This window comes from Hevea brasiliensis, chromosome 4, assembly GCF_030052815.1.
Source record: "Hevea brasiliensis isolate MT/VB/25A 57/8 chromosome 4, ASM3005281v1, whole genome shotgun sequence".
Classification (NCBI taxonomy): domain Eukaryota; kingdom Viridiplantae; phylum Streptophyta; class Magnoliopsida; order Malpighiales; family Euphorbiaceae; genus Hevea; species Hevea brasiliensis.
The window spans coordinates 15,994,887-16,013,158 of NC_079496.1; the positions used below are offsets into that span (position 1 = coordinate 15,994,887).

At 32.0% G+C, this 18,272-nt stretch overlaps 2 protein-coding genes across 3 annotated transcripts in view; both read left to right on the top strand.

Moving 5' to 3' along the window:
* Positions 1 to 5,694: 5,694 nt before the first annotated feature.
* Positions 5,695 to 16,482, top strand: LOC110642776 (double-strand break repair protein MRE11). Of its 2 annotated transcripts, none has more exons than XM_021794914.2 (23): positions 5,695 to 5,865; positions 6,181 to 6,281; positions 6,825 to 6,960; positions 7,386 to 7,543; positions 8,064 to 8,154; positions 10,012 to 10,131; positions 10,210 to 10,278; positions 10,365 to 10,456; positions 10,700 to 10,802; positions 10,884 to 10,991; positions 11,095 to 11,157; positions 11,227 to 11,298; positions 11,459 to 11,536; positions 11,990 to 12,052; positions 12,148 to 12,208; positions 12,522 to 12,604; positions 12,992 to 13,105; positions 13,180 to 13,257; positions 13,587 to 13,658; positions 13,808 to 14,067; positions 14,471 to 14,591; positions 15,085 to 15,270; positions 16,137 to 16,482. In XM_021794914.2, exons 2-23 carry the CDS (start codon positions 6,265 to 6,267, stop codon positions 16,173 to 16,175), a joined length of 2,184 nt encoding a protein of 727 aa, XP_021650606.2. In that variant the 5' UTR covers positions 5,695 to 5,865; positions 6,181 to 6,264; the 3' UTR covers positions 16,176 to 16,482. The 2 variants fall into 2 exon arrangements, with proteins under 2 accessions (XP_021650606.2, XP_021650607.2); XM_021794915.2 differs by having other exon boundaries at positions 5,699 to 5,824.
* The window catches only part of LOC131179407 (chlorophyll a-b binding protein 3, chloroplastic-like), a 34,865-nt gene continuing 23,448 nt past the window's right edge, over positions 6,856 to 18,272 (top strand). Inside the window, exon 1 of the mRNA XM_058146247.1 lies at positions 6,856 to 6,866. The gene's annotated coding sequence lies outside the window, so the exon portion shown is untranslated. The remainder of the gene's footprint in view (positions 6,867 to 18,272) is intronic.

The window sequence follows — 18,272 nt, forward strand, 5'->3', positions numbered from 1 at the left end:
TCAAAAACTCTCCGTTGGTAGGTCCATTTTATGGCCGGACTCTGTCCGGTTGGTTTCTTAAAATTGGGCTCAAATGGGCCTTAGAGTTGGGTAAATGAATAGTTAAGGCTTACTACGGGCCTCGGGGGCTTTAGGCTGGCCCAGGTCCTAGTGCCGGTCCGGCCCATAGGTTGGGTCGTGACATATATATATATATATATATATATATATACACACACACGAAATTGTATTTTTCAATTTTTTAAAAAATTAATATTTTCTAAAAGTGACAAGCCCTAAGTATTTATTTTTTGAAAGAAATAAAATAAAGCAACAACGTGAATCATGCCACAAGAAAACTGTAATATATGGAGGATAAAAACGACGGTTAGTAAAAGCATTTACTTCAAAATCTTCACCTCAATTATAAGGCTAAAAGTACAAGCACACGTACCACCACAAGAAAAAGGAATCATGGAGTTTTCATTCAATAAATCAAAACCCTAACACACCCTCTGCAATGATGTGGGGTTCCATGTTTGTGAATTTTGTGATAGACACAATAAATGTTCTTTTTGAAACTTGCAGAATAGTATGCAAGGCCAAGGAGCCTTTTTTCAATAGGGAAGTACTCCATTGCTATGCAAAACAAACAAACAAATCAAAGCAACCAAAGCCAAAGAGAAGAAAGCTCATAAAACAATTGTAATAATAATAAAGAAATCACTTATAATTTGGTCATTTCTATCATTGTTTGTTGATTTGATGATGGTTAGAATCATCATTAGGATTGGACAATTTATATTTGAATATTTAAAATGGGTATTTGTTTCATTCAATGAAAACTTAATTAATAATTGAATAATAACTAATAAAATTTGCAATAAGAAAATTAATTTTTTTTATTATAAAATTAATAAATCTCATAGAAACAACTAATTAAATTAAAACATATAAAATATATTGGCTATGCATTGATCACTCATTTAGGTATAGTGGTCCCTGAAATTAGAAAAATTATATAATAAAATTCACGTGTGTATAACAATTTAATTATAATTATTAATTATGATAGATCCTATTAATAATAAAATCATTATATATATATAGATTTTATCAAATAAAAATTCTTAGAATTGAAATTTGTAATTTTAATTTAAAGTTTAAGAAAATTGGGATGGATTTAGATCTAATAAGGTACAGTTCTAATTAAATTCATTAATTAATTTTTTTAAAAGAAAAAATTTTAATTTCAATCTAGAATCAGACTGAATCGATTAATTTCAACCTAATTCAATATTTATTATTAGTCGGTTCGACTTTAATCAAGACTTGGATCCATCTAATCCAATAAAATAACTAAACTAGAACTTAATAATCAAAATTAACAGAATGCTAAGACACTTGAGGGATTTTTTTATTTAGATTAAATTCATTATAAATTAATTAAATACATAAATATATAAAATAGATAAATTTTACTATATATATATATATATATATATATATATATATATATATATTATATTTTAACTTATAGTAAATCGAATTTAAAAAAAAAAAATCTTAAATCTTTAAATAATAGAATTTCTTTATACTTTAGTAATTTTTTTCTAAATAAGACGATATGAAATTTATAGTAAAATTTTGAGATTTATCAGATATGATTTTGTAAATAACAATTCTTATGGCTATATCCATTCAACAATCTTAATTAAATCGGACGAAATGATCAGTGGGCGATTCATGACACATTTAAAAGGATATTTTAGGAAGTTGCAGAAAGAGAAGGGAGGTGAACATATGTGGGGCATATAGAAAGAGGAAGATAAGGAGAGGGACAAGAAGCACTGTGGGTCTCATTCAAAGCTTAAATAAAGATGGAAGAACCCAGCTTCCATGCAGTTTCGTTCTTTTTGTTTGCTTGTTCATCAATTATGATACCTTTGATACTTATCCCAATTGAACACTTCTCTCTTTCTACCAAACATGGTCTTAACGTTGCCCACAGTTCATCACTGCTCACTGCCCTATGTCGTGTAGTGTATTCTTAGAAACCCAACAGAATCTCTCTCTCTCTCTCTCATCTTTTATACACATAAAAACATTGGCTTTATTATTATTATTATTGAAGGGTAAATCGTTGGGGCTAGGAATGACATGTGAGGCAGATATTATTGAAGTAAAGAAAATGGACAAGAATGATTGGAACATGTACCTAATTAATATAATAACCATGGCCCTCTGCTACTGCTTCTCATATGGTGATGATCCTCACCCTATAATCTCTGATCCAAACCTATATATTTTTTAGCCTAGCTCCCATTAAACGTTCCTGATATAATTGTTTTCTAATGATTTGAACTTTTGAAATTTATTTCTTAAAATGACAATTGATATATAGAGTTTGGCATCACTTCAAATTAGAGATCATTACTTAACCATTGTAAGTTTGAGGGGGCAAACCCTCAAATCCCCCCCTCTTACAATTTGTTTGGAAGAAAGTTTTTGGAGATAAAGACGAAGGTTTTAAAATATGATGTTTGTTTGAGAGGAAAATATTTTAAAAGAGATAAAGTTTTCAGAGGTTTCAAAACTTCTAATATCATCACTTTTTTAATTCACTTACTAATAGGTTTAGGTGATTTTACTATTTTACTTTTTATTACTTTACTTTATAAAATCTTTGCCCACTCCATTCAAACACACTGTATAGAAATGTCACTTTGTAAATTGTTTCACATCAAAATGTTAAAATTTTATTAAATAAGTTTATTCATTTAATTTTTAAATCAAAATTTAAACTATTTGGATCATAAATTAAAATTTAATTTTATTTAAATTAAAATAAATTATAGATGACATCAAATTAAATAAATTCGGGTCGAATTGTAGGATAAAATCAAACTTTGCCATTTTTAAAATTGAAAATGAATGTGCTGCTATACTTTGTTTATTTTTCCCATTAGATGGCAGCAATTCAAACCAAACACTAATTTTTCCCTCATTTGCCCAGTCCAGCCCCGCTCGGCCCAAAATGTCGGGCCTACCACAGGCGAAATCCAAACACCCTCTTTGCCCAAAAAACGCGAATCACCACCAGATTCTCATACTCTCTCGCCCTTGTTTTTTACCATGTTTAGTTGCTTCTCACATAATCATAACATAAAAATAAAATTTAATATCTTTTAAATTTTATCTATTTCTATAATTTTATTGCTTTTCAATTATTATATTATAATTATCATATTTTTAACTATTTTTTCTCATCATTTTTACTGTCATTATATTTTAATTATTATAATAATTTATTTATGTTAAAACATCATCATTTAATTATAGGATCAAATTACTTTTATATTTTTAGTCTATAATAAATAATAATTAATAATATTATTATAAACCCTATTTAAAAAATACTTGTAGATATCTCAATTCATAAATATTTTTATTAATGATAAATAATATTATGTAATTTAAAAACTTATATATATATATATATATATATATATATATATATATATATATATATATATATATTATTTTTAGCTTTGTTAGTTTTTTTTTTAATTTTAGCTTATTTTAAAAGTTGTTTTTAAATCATGGCCAAAATTGATTTAATTCAACTAAAATTACGTAATTTTGATTGTTATTATCTTTTCCGATCAATTGATATATTATATTTTTTATTGTCGATTTATTTTAATTTTTATCTTTCATTAAAAATAATAAATATTTAAAATTAAAGTAAACTTTTCAAAAATTAAAGAATCAGCTATAACAGCAAGAAATTAAAAAATAATTTTTTTTAATATTCGGACTAACTTAAATTATTTAAAAAATTATGAATAATAAAAAAATTTGGGAGTATAAAATAGTATATATACCTAATAAGGCAAATATTTTAAATCTATTTAGGTAAAATTAAAATATTATTAATAAATAAGAATACATCTAATTTACTTAAATATATATAATTGAAATATAATGAAAATGTTTTTAGATATTTGCATACTTTTAATTTGGATATTTACTTTAATTTTTTTAATTTTAAGATTTATTAATGAGTAAGCAAAAGTTTTGCCTAAAATTACATATAAGGATAATTAATTCACGACTAATTATATAAGGAGCATAAACAACGGGTAACGTACATTTTAAAATTCTAGTATAACAAAAAAAAAAGAGAGTATAAATTGTAAATGCGACAGTTATCATCAACTAGAAAATATATGAGTGGTCACGGTTTATGAATCATTGATTTAGATTCAATGAAATCATAAATCTGAATAAAAAAAAATGGGACATTTGAGGAACGGTTCTTGAATTGTCGATTACGGTTTAAACCCTGATTTGAAAATGATTCAAAAACTAGTTCAAAAATGACGATTCAAGATGGTTTGAGGATGATATAGAGGTAGTTTGAAAAAAAGAAAAAAAATTTTATTAATTTAGAATTAAGTTATATTTGTAAAAATATTTTAATTTTTTTAAATTTTTTTTAATAAAAATAAAATAAAAGATAAATTAATCTATTTTTAAGAAAAATTTAATAAAAAAAGACTTAGATTTAATCAAAGAATTGGTGAAATAAATAGAGATAAAATTAATTTTTTCTTAAAGAAATTAAAAGTGCATGCCTACACAGGGGAGAGCAGTTTTCGGTTTAAATCAAAAAATCAAATCGAACCGATTAATTCGGTTCAATCGGTTAGGTTTTAAAATTTAATCGGTTCGGTTCGGTTTATAATTTTGATAATTTCGGTTAATCGGTTTGGTTCGATTATTTTCATAACAAAATCAAAAAAATCGAACCGAACCGAAATTATTAAATATATATAGGAAATTAAAAAAAAATCGAATCAAATTGAATCGAACCGAATCGAACCGAACCGAAATCAACGAAAACCGAACCGAACCTTTAGATTTTTGAGTTTTGATTTCTAATTTTTTTTGTTTTTATGTTTTTATTATTTAGATTTAATGTTAATAATATGAAATTTTATAAATTTCGGTTTGATCGGTTTAAAATCGAACCGAACCGATATTTATCGGTTCGATTCGGTTCGATTTTCTCTTCTCAATCGGTTTGGTTCAGTTTTTAAAATTTTTTATTTTTGATTTTCGGTTTTATCGATTCGGTTCGGTTCGAAACCGAACTGACCGTTTGCACACTCCTATGCCTACGATTTGGATTTTGAGGAACCAAAGTTTCGAGGATAAAATTTGATAATTAAAAAAGCACAAAAGAGAAGGAAAAATTAAAATAAAAGGTACTAAAATTTTATTGAGATATAAAATAATAATGATATAATTAAGATAGTATTAATAATTTAAGTGAGTATATAAAATAATAAAATAGAAAATTTGAGAGTATTGAGACTAAAGAGCTGTAAAAGAAAATTGTCTAGAGAATTTGAAAGGAAGTAAGAGAAATTGAAAATTAAAAAAAATGTAGAGAATAATTACGTAGAAAATTTAATATTTGTATAAATGAATTAGGGTAGGCAGTGAATTTATAGAGTTTTTTTTTATTTTTTATTTAATTTAAAGAGCTCAATTGAGTCGGTTTAGAATTGCTGGTTCAGTATGATTTGGAATCGCCGGTTTAAGATTTCTAAAAAAAATATGAATTTGAAAGAAATCGCAAGAGTGCATTTTTTCAAAGCCGATTCTGGTTGTGAACAAGAACAAAACCGGACCGTGGCCACCCCATGAAAAATCCCATTTTCCCCCATTTTAGCTTCCCATTTCCTGGCTCTTTGAAATGGCCCGCCACCTGAAACCCCTTCCCTCTTCACTCAGAGTCTCCTCTCTCTTTGCTTTTGACCTCGTGCTTCCTACGGTGGAAAACGTACTCTTCTCTCCAATTCCACAATCTGAAAGGCGAGAATTTATGATAACGCGCATTCTATCTGTATATTTGCCTCCAGTTTACCTTACTTTGGTTGTTTCCCGAGAAATTCAGAGCAAGTTTTGATTATTTTAACAGCATTTGGCAGTTTATTCTATGTTTTCTTGGCTCTATTTTATTTTACTTTTCTCTATCTGCCGGCAACTGAACATAGGTTTTTATAGTGTATTCACTTCTTTACTGCTCGTTCTATGTCTTTATTTTTGCTCGTATTAATTGGTTTAATATTCTAATGAAAAGCGCTAGAGTTTAACATTTACTGAACGTTGACTTATTTTTGCTCGCAGTGTGTAATTTTGATTTTTAACTTTGCATTGCTGCGCTTTTGCTTGCTCCTGGTTGAGGATTTGAAGAGTTGCAATTTCGCTATCATGGTAGACACTCCAAGGTGAATTTACTTTCTTTCTAATCTCTTTCTTGTCTTCAAGGGGAAGAAGAACCGAAGGAGCATAGAAAGGGAACGAGTGCATGTTTTGTAATTGAATGTAATTCAAACAGAAATTCAATTAAATAATCAGAAGTTCATTTTGTTACGTTACATTATGGTCTGGAAAATATGCACTGAAAATTTTCTTTTACGTTTTCTGTTGTTAGTAATGCTTAAACAGAAATGGTTAACTCGTCTTGGGTAGACTGAATGGTTTATTAGGTTTATAATTTGATGCTTGTTTTCTAATTTTTTAGGGTGGGTTTTGGTGGAGGGTAGTTTGATATTGTCTGAGGAGTGTTTAGATTAAAACTAACAAAACTACCTACTATAATGGTGTGGTGTTAAGGATACTTTTCTTAAAAATAACTCAACTTTGATTGAATTAAATCTAAGCCAGTTATAAATGTTGCATTACAATGCCTGGAAAATTCAGAAAATGGATCTTTTTATTGTTTGTTTCACCAGAAGTCATCTTATGCTATGTTTAAATGTTTTTCCTAGGGAGGATATTACAAATACACTTCGGATACTTGTTGCAACTGATTGCCACCTGGGCTATATGGAGAAGGATGAAATACGACGACATGATTCTTTCCAGGCATTCGAAGAGATATGCTCAATAGCAGAGCAAAAGCAGGTACATATTGCTTCGCATGCCCCCTTATTTGAATCCATTATTCCTGCTGGTTTTGAAATTTGTCATTTGTCATTTTCCCCCTATAGCTGGTAGATATGTCATTTGGCAAAAGGTAAATATTCAATTATTTCCTATCATGCACATTTCTCTGCGTGCAAAATTTGTCATATTGGTGTTTTTCTTTATTCATTTAGTTGAAGTTAGACTTGAAAATTTTCTCTTGCCTAGCCTATATGCTAATTGCTTCAGGTCGATAGAATATTAGACATCTTTCATTGCAGGTTTAAATTCAGAGGAGCTGAATTGTAATGCTTGGGCACTAAGAAATATGTTCTATCTTAATTTATGGATTATGTTGAGACACAACATTATAGATATTTATACATGTTGAGTTCTCCAGTGCATTTATGTATATCTGGTAACAGGTGGACTTCTTGCTCCTTGGTGGTGATCTTTTCCATGAAAATAAGCCCTCAAGGTCAACCTTAGTCAAGGCCATTGAGATTCTCCGCTGTCATTGTCTCAATGATAGACCAGTGCAGTTTCAAGTTGTTAGTGACCAGACTGTAAATTTTGCAAATACGTAAGAACCTTCATTACTGTTTAATAACTTCATCCATTATCCAATTATTACATTCTAGCGGCCGCCTCCTCCCTTCCTGCCTTTCCTTCTCCCTTTTTTCTTTTTCTTTTTGTCATTGATAATGATATGCCTACCCTGTGGCTGCATACAGGTTATAACATTACTTAAGCAATGAAACTTCTTTATTCTAATAAATTGATTTCATAGAACCAAGTTATGTTTTGAAGACACTCCAACTTGTATTTTGTGCTGTCTTTTTATATAATCATTCTTATGTAATATATATTTTTTTAAAGGTAATGTGCTATTTTTTGCTTTTTTTTTTAATGTTAAAATTTGTGGTATATTTCTGTTACTGGAATTAACAGCTACGCTCATATGATTTGTATCCCATGCATACACACTTAAAAAATGACTAACGTTAATAACACATTCCTCTCATGAATACTTCTTGTTCAGGGAAATCAAAGAAAGAACTCACTAAACATACTGTTTGATAACAACTTGTCATTTTTAACAGATTTGGCCATGTAAATTATGAAGACCCCCACTTCAATGTTGGTTTGCCAGTGTTCAGCATCCATGGAAATCATGATGATCCTGCTGGAGTGGTATGGATTTATGTTACTATGTTTCTCTCTCTCTCTCTCCCTCTCTCTCTTTTCATTAAGACAACAGGTCAATCTTTCTTTTGATGTGCTTATTTATAGATTTGTAATTTATAATCTTTTTGTTTTGCTGTAACTAAATAGTGTATGAGCTGCAATGGGCAATTAACATTGCTATGTCAAATTTTTTGGTGGTAATCTCATAGATTTTGGTTTGAGCCTTTTCATGGGGTTAAACTTGTTGTCACCTCGTATCTTCATCACCTGCTTAGCTGCCCAAGAAAAAAGAAAGTTGGAATTTGGGACTACTAATGTGAAAAACATTGTCAGCAATTATGATGTTTGCTATTTTTGCTGTATTAAAGCCTTCAACCATGGGCGGTAGTGGAGTATTTCTGTATTTATGATGGTGACTACTGCTGTACTAATAATTCAAAAATTATGAACTTGCTGCATGTTTTCTTCTAGATAAACATATCCATATTATCATGGCTGATCAAGTGCTACCCGTACCCTCTGTGTAGGGTGTAAATGAGCTGAGCTTTAAAGAGCTCAGGCCCAGCTCATTAGATTTTCACTAAGCTCGAGCTTGGATTTGAAGCGCGAGCTAAGCTTGTTTAGATTTTATTAGGCTCTAGCTTGGCTTAAGCTTGACTTGCATTTAGCTCATTTATCAAATTTATGAGTTTGGCTCACATTTAACTCGTTTATCAAGTTCGTGAGCTTCGTTCACATTTAACTTGTTTATCAATATCATGAGCTCGTGTCATCTATCTTAATTAGCCAAATTACTAGAAAAAGTTATAACTTTCATTAATTATTATAAAAAAACTCATTTAATTATAGGTCCAATAAATCATAATAATTAAATTAATAATTTTAATGACACCATTAGTTAAATTATAAAGGTCATAAATTATATATTTGAATTGTATTTTATTTTAAAATTATATTATTCGTAATTTAAATATCTTATAATTTGTCGCAAGTGCACACGCATACACACACATAGTTGGCTTACAAGCTTATAAATGAGCTAGTTCATGAGCCTAAACAAACTGACTAGTGGTACACTCAAACTTGGCGCGTTTATTAAACAAGCTTAAAAACAAAGCTCGAACTCACCTCATTATGCATCAGAACTGAGATGAGCTTTTATCCATTCGATCCTTGAGCAGCTCGGCTCATTTACTTTCCTACCTTTGTGGTGGTGGGAAAGGAAATTGGAGGGAATGGAATGTCCTGATGGAAAGGAGAAATTAGCAAGCGTAGTGTGTAAGTTCTTCCCTCATTTTATTTGTAGGAAAGGAAGAAAAGGAATTAAGAATTAAAAGGTCCATTTAAATGTGCTCTCCTTCGCATTTCCATAAAATTGTGGATGAGGAGCAGAAAGATCTGTTCTTATGACTTTGAAGGAAAGCTGCTTTCTGTTATCTTCTTCCCTTGTACTTCCCTAAAATAATATTCGCTTCCTTTACCTTCCACAAATTTCATTTCCCTTCTACGGTTCTACCAAACAAACTGTACCTTTTTTTACAGGTTTGGAGTTTAGTAATAGTGTTTACTCATTTAAAATTACTGTGCAAGTGATCTGCTGAAGTTTTGAGAAAATGCTGATCTGACAACTTTTTAACTGTTCATTTGTGGTGCAATAACATTCTGTAGTTGTTTGCAAAACTGATGAGACTATTGAACTATATCTTTAGACTTTATTGTTTGTAATTAAGCAACTTAACTTCCCAAACATGTTGTATAACATATTCATGCATGAGTGCCTTATCAACATTCTTAAGACTGTTTTATTTAGCTGGTCTTAAATAAAATTTAAATCATGTAACTTAATATTATCACTGGTGACAGGACAACCTTTCAGCAGTTGATATTCTTTCAGCATGCAATCTTGTGAACTATTTTGGCAAAATGGTTCTTGAGGGTTCCGGTGTTGGTCAGATCACACTCTACCCTATCCTTATTAGGAAGGTTTGGTGATAGATGTTATTAGCAAGACACATAACTATTTATTCTGTTTATATTCTGACAAATTAATATGAATTGCAGGGTTCAACAGCTGTGGCTCTGTATGGTCTTGGGAATATTAGGGATGAGCGACTCAACAGAATGTTTCAGGTGCTTCGTGTAAGATATTTCACTGCCTTTTAATCTCTGACTTCAAGTATGCTAACCTTTCTTTTTGTTTTATCTTAATTTTGCAGACACCACATGCTGTGCAATGGATGAGACCTGAATCTCAAGAAGGGTGTCAACTGTCTGATTGGTTCAACATTCTGGTGCTTCATCAGAACAGGTTGTGTTAGCGGTAGTATGTGTTTGTATGAGTGAGAGTCTGTTTGTATGAGTGAGAGTCTGTTTGCATATGTTTTGCCACTTTTATTTCAAAGATTGCATTGAATCTTGCTTGAAAATGAAAGAGAGAAATTTGAGAAATCATCTAACCTGGTGTCTTTTCACATTAACATACTCTTGTAGTTATATCTTAATATATTAATGTATGTGAATTTCAAATTTTTTCTCCTATTGTAATCTGCAGAGTGAAGACAAATCCAAAGAATGCAATAAATGAGCATTTTCTACCAAGATTCCTGGACTTCATAGTGTGGGGACATGAGCATGAATGTCTTATTGATCCGCAGGTTCCAATTTCACAGTTTCTCCTAGTATTTAAATTATATTGTGGTTTCTTACTGAATTGAAGATGGTTTTTGATCTTAAAGGAAATTCCTGGGATGGGATTTCATATCACTCAACCTGGTTCTTCAGTTGCAACATCACTAATTGATGGAGAATCAAAACCAAAGCATGTGCTGCTTCTAGAAATTAAGGTAGCTTTTAGGAAAACCTCGAAGTTTTTCTTTTCCCAATTTAAGAACGCAGTATTTGTGCCCCTGTTTATTACCATTCTTTTTATATTGTGATATTGTATAGGGAAATCAATATCGCCCAACCAAGATACCTTTGACTTCAGTGAGACCTTTTGAATATGCAGAGGTAAACTGGCAGCAGCCTTTCTTCATCCGTGAATGATCTTTTCCTGATTTACTCAGTTTCATGATGTAGGTTGTGTTAAAGGATGAACCTGACATTGATCCCAATGATCAGAGCTCAATTCTTGAACATTTGGATAAAGTGGTAAGTTTTTTTTTTTTTTCTTTTTTCTTCTTTATTTTTTTTTTTAAATATTGGCAAAGAAGGTTTGGACCTTTCAGATTTTTTGTCATTATTTGCCTGTCTATGTTAGTACTTATAGATAATGGAAAATATGCTAATTGCATTTAGTTTAATTTCTTAGGTCAGTAATCTGATAGAGAAATCTAATAGCAAGGCAGTTACCAGATCAGAGCTTAAGCTTCCATTAGTTCGACTAAAGGTAACACCCACCTATCCTTACAAATGATAAGAAAGGTCATTCCCAAATTTGAGCATCACTTGCACTTATTAGTTTTCGCTGTTGGACACGTCTTTGGATTGGAGGAAGATCAGTCCGTGCTTTTTCATATCTTCATTCAATGTTCTATCGTATTTTACACAGGAAAAAAAGGTCTTATTTTTTCAACTGAATGTTTTGACAAAGCATAAAATTTTAACTACAGGAGCTTGGAAATATAGATTTTTACTTATCTGTCATTTTGAAACCATAATTTCCCACTAAATTTCTTACCAAACTTTTTGGAACTTCTATTGCCTCTTTTAATCCAATTATTTGACTCTTATTGCAATTTTCTGGATACTGAGATGCTTTTACGAGTGGGAAAAATGTAATGTTAACCCATCTCTGCCCTTTACTGGCATTGATATATTGACTTTTCAATTGATTTGGTAGGTAGATTACTCTGGATTTATGACAATAAATCCTCAACGATTTGGACAGAAGTATGTGGGGAAGGTACTTTCAGTCTGTTACTTGTCCCAGTGAAGAAGCTATGCTTTGTTATCTTGAATTAAGTTTGAGCAAGAATTGTCCCTCAATTTAATTTTCAGGTTGCAAATCCTCAAGATATTCTTATATTCTCAAAGGCTTCTAGGAAGTGTCAGGGCCAAGGTAATTTGAATTGTCTAGTTGATCGAAGTTATCTACTCTGTTTTGACTGTCTGGTTTTATGTGGATTCTAAATTATATTTGCATGGTTCAATAAGCATCAGTGTGGTTGCTTCTGTTAGCATCCTGGTGGTGATCTCTTCCCCTGTTGTTCTTAAGGGGATGTTAGATATGCAACATGTCAAATATAAATTGCAAGTTTCATCTCTGTGAAACAAACATATTTTCTATGTGGCATCAAGGTTTCTTCTTCTTTCAATTGTCTGTTTTGGTAATTTAATGTCATAACATAGGATTTTTTCTTTTTTTTTTTCAGCTAAAATTGACGATTCTGAACGTCTTCGCCCAGAAGAGCTAAATCAGCAAAATATAGAAGCTTTGGTCGCTGAAAGCAACCTGGTACTCAGCCACTACACACACACACACACACACTCATACACACACACAATTTTCATTTTCATTCTTGTAAGTTACGTATGGTATATACAGAGCATTCTAATATTAGGAATAATAGGATACTATAGAATTCTTGGATATTTTCTATTGAAAATCATGTTATATTTGGCATTCAGATTCAAATGTCTGAATCTGATAATTCAGAATTTTCCAGATTCAGAAGGATAGGTTTACTGGTTCTATTTAATTCATATCTTTAAAGTCACTACTAAATTGAATTGTAGAAAAAAAATCTGGATGTGGAGATAGAAATATTTATAGAATCAAAAGCATTATATGCTTTCAAGAATATCAATTTTTGAGTTACTCCTGATGATGGCTATCTTGCAGAAAATGGAAATTCTTCCAGTCAGTGATTTGGATGTTGCACTGCACAATTTTATTAATAAAGATGACAAAATGGCATTCTATTCTTGTGTGCAATACAATATTCAAGAAACACGTGTAAGTATTTTATCCCATCTTCCCAATACATGACATCTGTTGCTTCCCATTGATTCACTTTTCTGTTTCTACAGAATAAAATTGCAAAGGATTCAGATACCACAAAGTTTGAAGAGGAGGATATAATTCTCAAAGTTGGAGATTGTTTGGAGGCAAGAAGCTTAAGTTTTCAATATTTATCTTTCTAATTCCTTTAAAAATTAACTGATGTCGCATATTATGCATGTCCGATATGTATGCATATCTGTAGCTACGTATGTATGCAGAATGTTCATCTGTGCACATATTTACTAATGGAAATGTTATATATATGCACATCTGTGAGGCGTTTATGGATTTAGCTTGGAATGCCCTTCGTAGTTCTTTTCCTCTGGGTGTTTCTATGTGGAACAAATTAGGGAAGTTAAGAGTATATCCTGTATGTTATGGAAATACTACCTGTAGTTAGTTTGATCAAACCAACTTAATATATTTGTTGCAGGAACGTGTCAAGGAAAGGTCTATGCTCTCTAAGGATGCTCCACAATTCACATCTAGTGCACAGCCCACAGAGGTAATTGATAGCTTGTTTTGCTTTGTGGAATATTGTTTTATTCTTTTATTGGATAGGAAAGCATTTGTTTGTGTCCGTAAATGTGTGTCAAACAGGCTATAATTGAACTATTATCTGCTGTCTGAGCTTCTCTTTTCAATTTTGTGCAGCATATCAAAAGCACAAGTGCTGCAGGAATTGGAAGTGCAGTTTCTTTCAGTGATGAGGAAGACACAGGACAGATATCTGGTTCAAGGGCCTCGGGTAGAAACCAGAAAGGTTCAAAAGTAGTTTCTAGGCCTTCTCATGATGCTTCAGAAGCTGGTAAAGGTAGAGCTTCAAGAGGAAGAGGTAGGGGCAGAGGCAGAGGCTCAAGTAACTTGAAGCAAACAACTCTTGATGCAACTCTTGGGTTTCGCCAATCTCAAAGGTTAATTATAATAGAAGTGGCTAGTTACATAGCTTATTAGCTACCATGACTAATCTAACTCATAATTGTATGTGAAGGCATACTACTTAATCTAAATGACAACTTGCCCTAGGCTAAGCATAGATAGCTTTGAGAAATATTTAAATTAACGTATGGTTCAATATCACCTGTTCACACTGTAGTTCTAAATCCAACTCAATGTAGTGAATGCAACTAGAGAAATGCAGAGATTGTGATAATGCTAGACAATAGGCAGCTAGCATTTTGCTATTGCTGTGGAAAATGGAAAAAATGGAGTGTACATGGAACATCTGCTGATCCTAATTGTATAAGTTATGAAAAGCATGCAGTATAATAGTTTCAAGTTCATATTCTTCTTATGTAAAACTTTTTGGCATTTCAGATCAGTCTCGGTTGCTGCAACAGCTGCAGTTAGAAGTGTTGCTGATGAGGTGGAAAATGTAGATTCTGCTTCTAGTGAAGATGCTGAGAATAATAAAATCAATGAGGTTGACGATAGTTCGGTATGGACTTCTATTCCATAATTTTTGCAACATACCACTTTTGGGGTTCTTCATTTTTCTATTCAATAATTCAGTTTAAGGTAGGTTATTGGCTATTGCCGTGAAGATATGATACTGGTGGTAGTGTGAAATATAAAACCGGATGTCATCAAGAAATACACCTTTCTGATAAAAGAAAGAACATAGATTGGTCCTGAAAAAGGAAGAGCATCTGCGAATTATAGTACCTCTGAATTGAAGTCTTGGCTATGGCAAGTTACCCATTGACATGCACATGCATGCACCTGTTTTTGTTAACCCTTTACCTGTGGCATAAGTTTACGGGTTAAGAGTGAGACCTTATTTAGGGAAAACCTTCAATTTGGATTACTTTTATTATCTATTACATTATTGGCCAGTTAGTAGAAAATCTGACTTCATTTTCTATGAGTTGACTGGGCTAACATGATATTGGCTGCATAGATAGTAATCAAATTTGGTGTGTCTTTTAAAGGATGATGGTAAAAGTGTTCGAGGCAAAGGGCGCAAAAGAGCTGCTCCTGGTGGAAGAGGAAGAGGAGCCACAACCACAAAGCGGGGAAAGAAATTGGACAACTCAGCAATTCAAAGAATGCATATGTGGAAGGATGATGATGATGATGAAGATTTGGCAAAAAGATTAAATAAGTCTCAACCTCGGGTTGGTGATGTTTCAGAATTTGTTTCCGTAGTTTCATTTCTCACTTGGGAATTTAATTGGGCATATATTCTTCAATTGCTCTACTTCAATTACAAAAAACTCTCTGGTTTCCCCAAACTGCTATCGTTAACCTTTACTTAGCCCTTGGTTTCAGCACCTGTATTACCTTAATTATGTTCTGTCTTATGTAAGCATAAAAATTGCTATAATTTAGTGTAGCATTTTGCCATCTTTTACCTTAGCAATTCTATTGAAGTGATTTTTCTGAAAAATTTGGACAACCTCTTAATTATCTTCAGGCAAAAACTCTCACGAGTCACCTCCATTATTTTTGTTAAGGCTTGAAATTATCTATCCTCTTTGCTATAGTATTTGATATCTTCAGGAGAGTACAATATTGAAAAATAGTGCTGATATAATAATGGTAGCATGTATATTTCTTACTAGCAAAACAGAGAGGACGAAAGGGATTTGTGATATTTGAGTTTTTGGAATAGGTTGTAAATGATATTTTGAGGGTATAGCTGATTTCTAGCTTAAGGACTGCTTCTGTCTATTCCTTCTGTACTTATACTTGATTGATTGCTGCAACAGTGGACATAATACCTGTTATTGCTAGAGAAAGTGAAATGTTTCCTTGAAGGTTTAACTGGTTAATGGGAGTCATCAATTTCTTAACCAGGAAGATGAAGTGATACTCCTTTTATATCTGTTGTTGTTTCATATTTGGATGCAGTCTGTTTGCTTACAACTCAATGGGTTATAATATGATGTTCAAGATGCATTTGATATGCACGTGTGTGTTCTACTGGTTATTGACATTTTACAGCTGTACCTTAACCTGAAAATATATCCATTTCTTGTAGGTAACAAGGAATTATGGAGCTTTAAGGAGGCAAGGATAAACGAGGATCAACCCTATTGCAAATCCCACTCTAGCACATTGTTTGTTATGGTGGCGCATTATGTAGAACCATTTTGGTGCATAACGTCATGTAAAGAGTGTTCTTGGGAAGTTTTGAAGAAGAGAGAACTAAACAGAGCATTTTTCTTCAACATAACTGAAATTTTGCTGGAAATGTGTATATTAAATGCTGCTTGCTTTATGTTTACTTTTGAGGGAGTGGATACCACTCTTGATGATATTGTTACCTTGTACAGATTTTACTTGGTATAGCAATGACACATGAGAGATCGATCATGTATTTAATATGATGCACTTTCTAATGGGGTCCTTGTGCCTATACGGTGCCACTAAAATAACTACCTTAGATAAATAGGTCATAGAAATGTGAAGCTGTGCTGTGTAATTTAACTCTTGGAAGGTTTTTACCTCGTTATTGAAATGCTGCTGAAACTTAGATTGGATTTGTGAAAATTTTCTCTGGTGACTTGATCTTGAATAGAAGAAATTTTCAGAAGTCTTACCCTTTTTGCTATTCATTTGAATTGCTAAATAGAGGAGGATAATCAAAGTTGCCATTGTAACCCATGCAGTGCAGAAAGCAGTGCTACGTTAGTGTTTTTGCTATTTACTGCCATTCGCTGTCTTTGGTGCAAATTTGTTTAGGGCCCTTGATAATCTCACAGGAATGATTTTGAAGTACATTTGCATAGTTTCATTCATAAGATTTTATCACAGTTATGTGTTATTAAATGGGAAGCTTATCCCTGCCTCTTCTAAAAGGAAGAAAAGTCTCCCGAGGATCCCAATCCTCTAGACATATCTAAACCTAAACCTGAACCAAACCCTCATGATTATATACCCTGGATGATCCTGTCAGTATGTGGGTGAAACTCTCTCACCCTGATATTTGTAAAGCTCCTGCCCCATTCGTTAAACAAGATGATACATCCTTTGGCTCGATTTTTCCAAAGCTCCTCAGTCTAGCTCTAATAACCAAGTATGAAAGTTAGCCTACCATGGGCAGCATTGTTTTTGTTCTCTTGGACTGAATAAAAAATTGAATCGAAAAAAAAATTGTTACCGTAGTAACTGATTCTGATTGTTCGTTAATAATCGAATTGAAACTGTTTTAGATTTGTATCATATTAAAAACAATTATTTTATAAATATGTTTTTCTATAACTTTTTAGATATATAGTTTAATATAATTATATATATATTTATATGCAATTATTAAAAATTGTCTAAAATTCTCTTTTATTCCCCTTATTTGTATACTATATTACAAACTAATGAATTTTACTTATCAAAATTAAGTTTGATTAGTAATAAATTTTTTATTTTAATAATAGAAGTGAAATTATTTAATAGTTTTTTTTTTTGCTTTTTATCAAAAGATATATAAATTCATTTTTTAAAAAAAAGTTACAATCATTATTAAAAAAAAAAAAGCTCATGACCTATAAAAAAGAGTCCATCTGATCCAGTCCAGCTCCAACATAGAGAAGGCCCACCCCATAAATAAACCCTAGCGAAGAAAGCACTCATAATTAGACCCTTAAGAAGTTATCACCATCCCGAACGCTTCAAAATGTTGTTGAAGGAGCCTCACTGGAACGTAGCCGAACTTTACCCAGAGAAGATAACAGCATATTGAATTTTTCAAAGGGACAACACACAACAATTTTGCTTGATTAAAATAGTCCATAAAATAGCGGCCATGGGTGAAAAAGCAAGAGTAGGTTAGAAAGAGCCATCGACAAAAGAAAAGTATTGGCCATGGTAGCATTGCCGCCAAAATCCAGAGAATGGAAGTCTTCGATACAGCAAAACATATCTCTTTATTTTTGGTACGACTAGATCAAGTCCATCAACCAAAACTTTGTAAAATAGCCTTTCGAAACGCCATCCAACCCGGCAAGCAGTGCTAAGGCCCCTAGATCAAGAGCTTGAGGGAGAAGAAAATAGAGAAGGATAGCCTTATGGCCTCTTAATCTCATATAGTTGGAAGGGCTGGCACTCATTTGGCACCTCTTGAACCCTTGGGGTACTCTTCTCACTTTACCACAACCACCGGAGCAAACTCCCTGCAAGA

What these genes read in the sequence shown, in the direction of transcription:
- LOC110642776 (XM_021794915.2), top strand. Translation starts at nt 5,747, where the DNA reads ATGGCCCGCCACCTGAAACCCCTTCCCTCTTCACTCAGAGTCTCCTCT. An exon ending in TGGTCGCTGAAAGCAACCTG is followed by an intron (nt 12,605 to 12,991) that starts GTACTCAGCCAC and finishes GCTATCTTGCAG; the next exon opens with AAAATGGAAATTCTTCCAGT. An exon ending in CTAGTGCACAGCCCACAGAG is followed by an intron (nt 13,659 to 13,807) that starts GTAATTGATAGC and finishes AATTTTGTGCAG; the next exon opens with CATATCAAAAGCACAAGTGC.